Below are 10,352 nucleotides of genomic sequence, written 5' to 3' on the forward strand. Positions count from 1 at the left end.
GGGGATAAAACTTCACCCCTGAAGCACTGAAACACTCCTGGAAGAAATCACTGAAGTAACAGGACAGATTAATGCTCAGTGTTCTAAATTTTGAGAAGTGCTTCCATTTTCTTTTCTTGGTATTTTTTTCTAAAGAATGGTGTAATTCAGGATTTGGAAAAACTAAAGCTTTTATCCATGCTGGAGGAATGACTCTGTTCAAGAAGGAAGCACATAGTAAATGTGTTTACATCAGTGTGACTCCTTGCCAGTCTTCCAGGTAAAGTAAACTGCCAGCCAAGGGTTATAAATCATGTAATACATAGTGTAACCTAAGGAGTAAATTACTGGAAAGAAGGAAAATTGTGTGAATGATAACGTGGCTGTTTTAACGGCAGATTGTCACTGCGATTCTTGAACAACTTGGGAAATGCTAAAGGCATTGGAATGCAGCAGTGCAGTTAGCTTGTAGTGAAAGTTTGGAGTATTTCTGAACCACAGTGAAATGCTGAAAATGTAAATTTTAAATCCAGAGAGAAAATGAGGTCCTACAAAGCCTGTGCCTTTTAAAAAAGACAATCATTAGGCACTGGATTATGTGTAGTTTTTATTGAAAATTGCAGGCATTCCCAGCAGCCAAGAAGAGCAACTGAGCAGGCATTCTCAGCTCTGTACTGATGGTGAGTTGCAGCCAAGACAGGCTGTGATGGAAGCCATTCTAGAAGTTAGTGTATCTTTTATCCTGCCCCAGCATTGATGTGTTTTTCTTGTGGACCAGAGCCAGAGAACAAACCCCAGTGGAACCCTGGGTTTACTGTGGGCAGAGGCAGAGCACCCTTGTTCAAGGTGCAATTAGTCCTTTGCCCTTTTGTTTACGGCCATGGGAGATGGATTTTGCTGCAACAACGGAAAGAAACTCCATTGCTGTGACCAGGGAATAGGTGTAAACTGAGCCTGTCATGGTTTCAAGCCTTGGTAACCTTTTCTGGGCTCTATTTGTAGCAGTCCTGCTATCAATGTTGGAGGAGTCTGTAGTTTGTGCTCAGTTTGTGTCACCCTCAGGACCCCACAATGCTGCAGGAGGAGAATGTGTTCTCCAAAGCCATCTTGAGCCAGATCTGAAATGAATTAAGATTAAAGCTAATGAGCAGTTCCATCTTCCACCATTAATTTTGGTCATTAATTTTGGTTTAGTTGTATGTCTCTATTTGAGGAAATTAAATTAGTCTGGATGTCATTACAGGATGCATAACTTGGCACTTGATTCTGCAGAGTTCCAGAACCTCAGACAATAAGAGGAGGAAATGGGTGTGCTGTGGAATACAAAGCTCTCAGCTGCTCAGGTCTGCTGGCATTGGGTTTATTTGCTGTTACCCAAGTGGGCACTGAAAACAAACCAGCTCATGGCCTCTGCAGCCAGGTCCAAACCTGCTGCATCCAGTAAATGCCAATGAGGTAACAAAGTCAAGAGTTTGGGGTTTGTAACCAGCCTCATGAAAACATCTCACCCAAGAAAAAACTGCCAATTGCATTTCTGCATCCTTGAATTAAATCTGACAGCCCCAGGTAAAGGTGGTTGTTTATCAGCCAACATGAGGCACCAGCACTCAGCAGCTGGGAGCTGGAGCCAGAGGGGAACTCCCTGTCAGCCAGAGGAACAGAGCATCTCCTGGAACTGCTTCTTCACACTTCTGCCTTACATCTGAAGAAGGATCATGCAATTTCTTTTGAATGAGGTAAATGTTAATTTCTTTGTTTTGATGTGTTGTAAAGCAATCTGGCAGGGCTGCGAATCTCTTATCTGCTGTTGTAATATTAAGTGCTGTTGGGCTTTCGCCAAAGCAGTATTCTTTCAAGAATTTGCTAGGCATTGATTTATTTAGAGATCATTATTTATCCTTTGAAAAGCAAAGGTTAAAGTTTACCTTTTGCTGTTAATGTAACTGTGGTTGGCGTGTTTGCATAAGCAGCCAGCTCCTGTCAAATTAGGAAATCCACACTGGGCTTTTATCAGTTATGGATTAATTTTGAGAGCACTGTCCTGAGAACAATGCTTGTGCTAACTTCAACTTCAGTGCACTTCAACTCCACAAACTTTGGGTGTATCCTGTATAGTGTTCAGGGTGACCACAGAGTCAGGATCCTGTGCAGTGAGTGTTGAGAATTTTTAAGGATTCTTTAAATAATAAAGAGGCAAGATGACAGAGGGTGTGCTGAGGTGTGAGTTTCTGTCATCACTCATCCTTGCCAGAGGGGTATTTTCTTTTCTCAGAAAAATGAATAATTAACTAACAAAACTTAACAGGATTCCCTCCTTCCCATCTCATCCCTCTTAGCTGGCTTCAGGACCATGGCTTTGTCCTGTCCTTAAAAACAATGTCTGTTCCAGGAACTTTGTCTGCAGATAACATTCCAAGTTTGTTATCTATAAAAGGTAACATAAGCCTGAAAGGAGAATAAATAAATGCTCCTGGCAGATACCATAGTGTGTTGAAATTTAGGTTGTTAAATGAACACCTCATATCTGATACCAAAAATTCAGAAATAGCAAGATAATTGAGATATTTATATGGAACTACCCAGTTTCATAAAGGAAAATATGGTGGGTAAATGATCAGGAAGTTGTATCAGTTTTAAGTTAATTAGTAATTCTTCACAGAGAAGGATGCTGTAAAACAAGCTCAAAATCCACAATCCACAGTAACAGAAAGGGAAGTTCATTCTGCTGCTGGCAAAGTCTGGAAGGAAATCTTTTGCTCCAGTTGGCTCCAGGATGTCCATTCTGAAAGTCCTGCTGTGTGTCCTGGTCCTGGCCAGCCCCTTGCTGAGTGAAGCTTCACGACGTAAGACCTGCTGAAATTGTGCTTTGTGGCTTGTCAGAACAGGGATGTGGCCATGTCCACTGCACTGGGGGAGTGCTGCTGGGGCATTGCTGCTGCTTGGGAATTCTCAGGCTTTAGGTAGAGTTTACTTTAAATAATGGGAAATAAAAGTGAAAACCTTGGTGTGACAGCTCCTGTCCTGTGTTTGGTGTCAGAGGAAAAAGGTTACAACCATATGAATTACACCTGAAAACTCAGTATCCTTGTGGGCTGGGATCATTTTGAGTCAGTCTCTGAATTTCAAAAGGGTATTTTTAGATGAGTTAAATGGTTTGGCTCTTTTTCAGTGGGAAAAGAATACTTGGTATATGGGTTAAAAAAAAATACACTTTTTTATAGCAAGTGTTCTTAGACTTGTCTTGATGCTAATAGGGAGAAAATTATCAATAATTAAGAGCATGACAACCAGAATGCACTGAAAGAAAGGTTATTTTAAGTGAGAAGCTAAGTAATGGAATTGTCTTTGGTTCTGTTAGATTAGACCAGTATTGATCTGCAATTATTTTATGGGATGATTTCCCACAGATTTGAATTGATTGATTTGTGTATTTTGTCATCACTGTTCTTTACCTGGGAGCTACCAGTTACTAGTAATTGGGTAGCAAAGACTAGAGGGTGGGAGTGCCAAACGTGCTGGCATTTGATGGCTGATTAAGGCTGCTGAGGGAGTTATTTTTAGCCAGCCAAATACCTGTGAAATACTGCAAACACTCCGATTCTGGAACATAATTTACAGCCCACAGTGTTTACACAGCAAAAGAGAGAGAGGAGAACCAACATTAATGCAAACCAGATCCTTTTGTAGGCTAAACCAAGGAACAATCCCAACGCAAAACACACAAAAAGGTTTTAATTTGGATTACAATTGGAAGGTTAGAATCTCTAATGAATTTTACGACTTTTAGTCTTTGCCAACAATCCAGAGATAATATATAGTGGAATTCAGACACAACTGTACTTAAATGAGGTGATAAAAATCATAACAACGCAAGCCATACAGTTTCCTGGCCAATTGGAAGATGGATACACATTCAAGATAAAGTAATTTAAGCAGGTAAATTTTCATTTCTCAAATAGCTTTAACATTTTCAAGGGACAAGTCATTGGAAAGTAAGATTTAGTATCTACAGAGTACATATGAAGCTCAAGTTTCTGGTGTAATTAGTAACACAGCCCACTGACAATATGCTATTCTACAATTGCATTAAGTACTTGTTTTGTTTTAATTCCCAGCCAACTGCAAAGGAGTTGGGGACTTTGAGGCCTGTCTGAATAATACAGAAGAATTCTGTCCTGGTGTTCCTTGTCAGTGTAAAAATGAAGAACCTTTTTGCAGGTAGTGTGTGGGCTTGGTTTGTTTGTTTAAATAAACACTATGTAAATGTCAGATACATTCTAAACAATGAACTAAATTTAGACCCTGCAAAGTGATCTGTGTAAATAGATGTTGATCTTCATTCACAATCTGCATAAGTTTATAACTCTGGTACAAAGCATCAAATCTGGGATCTGGGCACAGTACTTTCTTTTTAAAAATATGTGTGGGCCATGTCATTCCTAATGTAGATAACCACTGTCATCCTTCATTATTAACATGCTCCCTGTTCTCTCAGATATTCTACTTTAGAACTGACTTAGCTGTATAATGGCAAGTTCATTTTTTTCCCAGGTTGATCAGATTTTCTTTTGAGTTAAAAAAAAAAAAAAAGATACCTTAGTGTTCTATTTTCCATTACATAGTTGTTTTTTTTTTTTTCTTTTAAAAAATCGATGCCATAATGACAGCCAGCAGTGTGAGGTTTCACTTCCACTCAGCAGCTTTGCCATGCTCACAGCTGACAAAGAGATCTTTGCCCTGAGCCAGGCCGTGACTTGGGTACTGCACCCTGTTCCCAGCAAAGCTTCTTATCTTGCACTCCTGAAATGCCAACTTGGACTTGGTTACCCTGGAACCTGGCAAAGTACTTTTGTATCAAATCTGGAAACAGATGGGTGTAACTAAGATAAATAACACCTTTAAACAAAGAGGAATAATAGTGACTCTCTTGGCCCCTGTGGTGTTGAAAAATAAATAATTATAGAGCAAAATATTACACTTTTTTTTGGTATTGCTTACTTTTGAATTAAAATGATGTAGCTAAAAATTAATATTTTTATTTGCAGATGTGTTTACTTCAGAGTGGGCTGGCAAGAGTACTGGTACATGGGCCCCAGATGTAACCACCTTTGGAGCACTCTGGGTTTCATTGCAGTGGCTACTATTCCTGGAGTGGCACTTGTTCTCATAGTGGTTGCAATATTTTCCTTTGTCTACTGCTTGAAAATGAAAAAAGCTGGGTAAGTGACTGTGGGTGCACTTATATGGAGTTTTATAGTCAAAATGGAAGTAAAGCAAAAGGAGTCTGGTAGTTTGGTTAATTTTTAAGCTCTGGATGTTTTAAAGCACAAGGTTGCCATACTGCCAAAATACTATTTATACAGTTTAAAACCAAATCAAAACATCTTAGCTGAGCACTCAACACTTACTCACCATTTTACCACTGCATGCAGAACTTCACTCTCAGGCATTGCTTTTCTTTAGGTCTCACCAGGCAAGCTTTAAAGATTGATAAGTGCATTTACTACTTAAATTCATCACTACCAAATGTGTATTTCTGATTTATTTGCTCTTAAGGATTGCCTTTTTTTCCCCAGATTAAAAAAAAAAAAAGGAGTAAGACTGATAACCACTGACAAGCGGCTTGGTGTTTAAACACAATTCCTCCCACCCTTTGGTCTCAGATATTGGCAATTTGAGCTGCTTTTTGTTTTCAATACTTTTTCCCAGTGATACCTCTCCCAAGTACACAGACAATACGGGTTTTTCTTCTTTAACTGAGCCCAAGTAGTGTGTCACTGGTACTTCCTCTGACACAGAAAAGCTGTAATAATACACAGCTCTTGTACAGCCATTGCCGCAAGGACATCTAAAGCTCTGACATGGCTGTTGAACCAACCTGCAGCACAAAAAAGATTTGTCAAGACCCTCACCATTACTAATGCTCTAAATTCCCATTGTTCCCCCCACCAGGACGCAGCCAAAGACTCCATCCAGTGGAGAACAGCACAACCCTGCATTCAGTGCTGACACAGCTGCCAGCCAGGGGCAAGGGCAGCAGCAGGCACCCGGGGTAAGAGATGGGGCACAGCACAGCCCCAGGCTGGGCCGAGCTGGGAAGGGAATATTGGTGTGTCTGTGTGTTCATCTCTTCCTTCACTACTTCAAGGGTTTATTTTACATATTAAGGAGCACACAGTGTGTGAAAAGATGACATTGGAGGCTGTCTAAGAAAAGGAAGAAAATAATCTAGTCTGCTACATTATTTTCTGTTAAATCCATCTGTAAAGTTTCAATATTTTGCCAATGCAGCAGGTCTGAGCCTGCCTTTACCAGGAGGTGGTGCTGTTTAATTTTTAACTAATTCAGAATTTAGTCCTTCTGATGCTGTTGTTTCCAAGGTGTGAATCAGACCCAATCCTGCAGTTTGGTAGGGAAGGAACCCCTTTATAAAAGTAATCTTTTTGGGTCAGGGCTGCAGGATTTAGGGCTTTCTCACACCCCAGGCTGTGAGTTCTAGCCCAGACATTATATTTTGTAAGTGAAAAATTGGTTTATACCTTCTAACCTACTGTACCTGGAGAGTGGGTTATTCTAATTTGTTGTCATTTTGCTCTGTGTAACCACCTGATCTCCTACATACAGGATTCCTGGGTTGGACAAATTCCAAAAGTTGTTCTGAAAAGACAAGATTTAATTGATGCCTCAATCCCAAATCAAAGGCAGAATTACAGGTATGCTTCTATTTTTTGTCTTTTGTGCTCATTCTCACTTCATACCCTGGTTTGGAGACTCAGAATGACTTTGCAGCTTTGCCAGTGGCATAGAAAGTGACAAAGGTCCAGTAAATGGCAAAGCTTTTGACTGGATTATTCACATACAAATCCTAAAATACTGGTTTATCCAGAGGCTTCTCTGGTTTTCCTCTAATTCCAGAGTTATTCATTTTCATTACTATTTAGAAACACAGTTTCCCTACTTGTGCTTCTTCCCTTGAATCCCCTCTCAGCACCCAGCCGGCAGCTGCAGCTCTTACTGCAACTCCTGCAGAGAACTTGTTTGCCAGGGTGCAGCTCAGAGAGAGCACAACATTCTCCTCACACATAGCAGGGTTCTGCTGCAGAGACTGGCTGGAGCTTGCTGATATTTCAGTCCCTCAAGGAGGTCTGGTTTTTTCTAATATAAATGTTGAAAATGTTGAAGGTATAGCTATCATGAATTTTAAATATTTTGAAAATAATTGTAGGAATATAGAAAATATTTAGAAAATATATAGAAAATATTGTTTATTGTGACAAACAATGAAAAGAAAATAAAAGCTTAAAGAGAATGTTGCTTCTATAAATTTTCTCTTCTCTATGTTTGCAGGATGAGGGTTTGACAGTAAAATGAACTTAAAAGACCTTTTAGATGGTATTGCCTCAATGCTATGCATGCAGTAATGAGCTTTAATACTTTTATATTTCAGTTTAAATTAACGCTTTCTGCAATTTGCAGTATATTATAAGGCTTTTAATAACCTTTTTCCCTTTTGCACAGTCCCGTGTATGCTCAGCCCCTAAGGAAAGCAGATCCAGCATCAGACTATTTCCCTCATTCTCGAGCCCAGCGGGAGGAGTTTGACTATCCCAGGAAGAATTTGCCATATCCAGATTATCCAGACAGGAGACAGTACCGGGTATGTATCAATTACATCCCTCTGCATATTAATTACATACTCTGCATATTAATTACACCATCTGCATATTAACTGTATCATCCATCCTGGTACTGAATACAAATCATCACTGAACTGATAGTATTTGTCACTAAGTAAAGATGTGAGCTAATAGAAAGCCTACAGCCACCTTTCACTATGCAGGTGTTTTCTTCAGGAATATTACAGATCCTGCTGAAATGTTTTTCAATATTTCCAAAGCTGTGTCAGTTTGTGTGCACACAGTGGTAATGCTTTCAGTCATTTGCATGAAAATCATCTCCCAAAGCTCTTAGTGAGTACACACTCAGAAGCAGCACATACTAAGAGAAGAAATAAATATATTAATGTAGTTTGATTAGATACAGATTATTTTAATAGCGAGCATACTGGCAAGTGTGTGTCATGCTACTGATTTTATTCTGATCTCTTTACAGAGATACTAAGAACAAGTGCTTCCTATATCAGAAATGTCTTGGAATGCTGCATGATCTCTGGACAATCCAGATGTTGAGAGAGGAGTAAGACCCTGGTGGGACACAGAGGAAATAGTCATCCTTATTAGAGAGCACTAAGTTATTGCAAAGAAAAGGTATAGAGAATAATAATAAAATTAAAACCTGATATAACATGACATTAACATCCAATTTGTTTACTGTGTAATTGGTGACAGCTTCCTGTGAATCTCTGACACTACAGTGCACAAGGGCCTGGCCCTGGCAGTGTGGTACAAGCACAGCCAAGGACTTGGCTTCCCTTTGTCCCAGAATTTATCAAATACTTGGGGGGCCATTCCCTTGTCTTTTCTGCTTTGTCTTCCTTCTGTGTTGATCCCAGCAGCTGGAGTGATTTGCCTTTAAAACTGTCCTGGCTTGCTTTGTAACTTTTTTGTAAATGAGGGAAATAAATGAAACTGTGGAAGATTGACTACCTTGCCATTAAGTAACAAAGAGACTGAAGACTGGGATTTATTTCCCGTTCTCCAAAAACTCCAAAGCACATTATATTGTGATTTATATTAAATTATTTTCCTTAGGATTTGGTAATATGTGAAACTATATGACAAAACCAGAATCGTAAGGATTTTAGAAAGAGATTTTTGATATTTGTTTTTTATTCAACGTAACAAAAAAGCAAAGTGGGCAAATTTCACTGGGTTTACTTCCGCTGCAAATTCTGTCAGAAATAAAAGAAGTGAGACTGGTTCCCTCTCTTCAGAAACACACAGAAATGGTGTTAGCACATCTGTTTAGATCACAGACTATCAGTTTAAACCATTTTGACCTCAGAAATTCAGATCCAAAGGTGTCCGAGAATTGTGTCAGTGAATTGCTTTTTTCTGCCACTTCTCAGCCTCAGGTGGTGCCACAATCTGACAAACAATGGTGGTTGTTGAACTCAATCCAGCTCTGTTGTACCAACCTCAGAGTGACCGCAGAATGTGAGTGCTCAATTTGATATTCCACCACTCCTCTGAAAAGGAGTGAGAGGAACAGATAAAGTAGTGCTGTCAATATCCATGGTGCTGGCAAGAGCAGAGCTGTCTAAACTGAGTCTCTCTCACCATCTCCCCAAGTGTTCAGTTTTGTCATTACATTTTTCAGGTATTTTTCCCTTCGTTCCTTAATTGTGTTGGGCAGTTTCTAACATAAAAGTCTCCAAGTTCTCTGCTAAGGAGGTGAAAGTCCAGGAGGATGAATCTTTTGAGAACTGCAGAAGCTCCATGTCTCTCTTGTCCTGAGGAGCCCAGAACTGGACACAGCACTCCTGATGTGGGGTCACTAGGGTCACCTTGGGATGCCCCATCTCCGGATGTCCACCCTGGGCTGACCCAGCTCACAGACCCCACCTGGCTCTGCTCTCTACAACCCCCCGGGTCCAGCGTCCCCCCACACTCCCTCTGGTAGATCTAAGTAATCTCCCCTCAGCATCTGAGGTTTTGGGGTCACATTTCTCAGGAATCCACTTCTGCCTTTACACTTGACAAGTGACTTTGGATCCCTGTGAGGAATAGAAGGCATGGAACAGGCACCAAGCACTGCCCGAGTCCTCCTTTGCTCAGATTTGTACAGCAAGCTCTTGATGTTGTGACAAAGAGTAATGCAAAGTTTCCAAAACAAGTTGTTACGCTTGTTTTGAGAAGGTTCATGTCTGTATCCTAACTACTTTTATATATTAAAATACTGGTTCAACTTCATGTTTACTTGTCACATTTAACCAGAGAAGTCGGGTTTTCACGCTGATAAAAAGAGACCCACAGAACTGAAACTGTTGCCGGAGTTATTTAACTGTTGGGTGTTTTATTCACTAGATTATCCCACTGCCCTCAGGGGGACGGGTGTGTGGGGGATCTCCCCTCATTGCCCATCACGGTGCCGGTCGCGGGATGGCCCCGCCGTCCCCTCACGGTGCTCCGGACGGGTGCGGGGATCTCCCCGCGGTGCCCTCCCGGCGCTCCGGGCCGGAGCGGGTTCCCCGCGGTGCCCTCACGGCGCTCGGGGCCGGAGCGGGTTCCCCGCGGTGCCCTCACGGCGCTCGGGGCCGGAGCGGGTTCCCCGCGGTGCCCTCACGGCGCTCGGGGCCGGAGCGGGTTCCCCGCGGTGCCCTCACGGTGCCGGGGGCGCGGGGGGGTCTGAGGGGGCGGCGGCGGCTGCGCCTGCTCGGCGCGCGGGGGCGCGCGTGACGTGCGGGGGGAGCG

The 10,352-nt window shown here is 41.6% G+C and overlaps 1 protein-coding gene across 1 annotated transcript; it reads left to right on the forward strand.

Moving 5' to 3' along the window:
• The first annotated feature begins 1,739 nt into the window (after positions 1–1,739).
• On the forward strand, positions 1,740–8,690 carry LOC146437575 (uncharacterized). Its single transcript, XM_085060700.1, has 7 exons — positions 1,740–2,822; positions 4,095–4,197; positions 5,025–5,198; positions 5,932–6,031; positions 6,604–6,692; positions 7,498–7,636; positions 8,092–8,690. The coding sequence occupies exons 1-7, from the start codon at positions 2,753–2,755 to the stop codon at positions 8,098–8,100; spliced, it is 684 nt and encodes a 227-aa protein (XP_084916826.1). The 5' UTR covers positions 1,740–2,752; the 3' UTR covers positions 8,101–8,690.
• Positions 8,691–10,352: the final 1,662 nt, after the last annotated feature.

Source organism: Lichenostomus cassidix, chromosome 4A, assembly GCF_008360975.1.
Source record: "Lichenostomus cassidix isolate B80296 chromosome 4A, HeHo_3.0, whole genome shotgun sequence".
In the NCBI taxonomy this organism is placed as follows: domain Eukaryota; kingdom Metazoa; phylum Chordata; class Aves; order Passeriformes; family Meliphagidae; genus Lichenostomus; species Lichenostomus cassidix.

What these genes read in the sequence shown, in the direction of transcription:
- LOC146437575 (XM_085060700.1), top strand. Translation starts at nt 2,753, where the DNA reads ATGTCCATTCTGAAAGTCCTGCTGTGTGTCCTGGTCCTGGCCAGCCCC. An exon ending in GCTGAGTGAAGCTTCACGAC is followed by an intron (nt 2,823 to 4,094) that starts GTAAGACCTGCT and finishes TTTAATTCCCAG; the next exon opens with CCAACTGCAAAGGAGTTGGG. An exon ending in AATGAAGAACCTTTTTGCAG is followed by an intron (nt 4,198 to 5,024) that starts GTAGTGTGTGGG and finishes TTTTATTTGCAG; the next exon opens with ATGTGTTTACTTCAGAGTGG.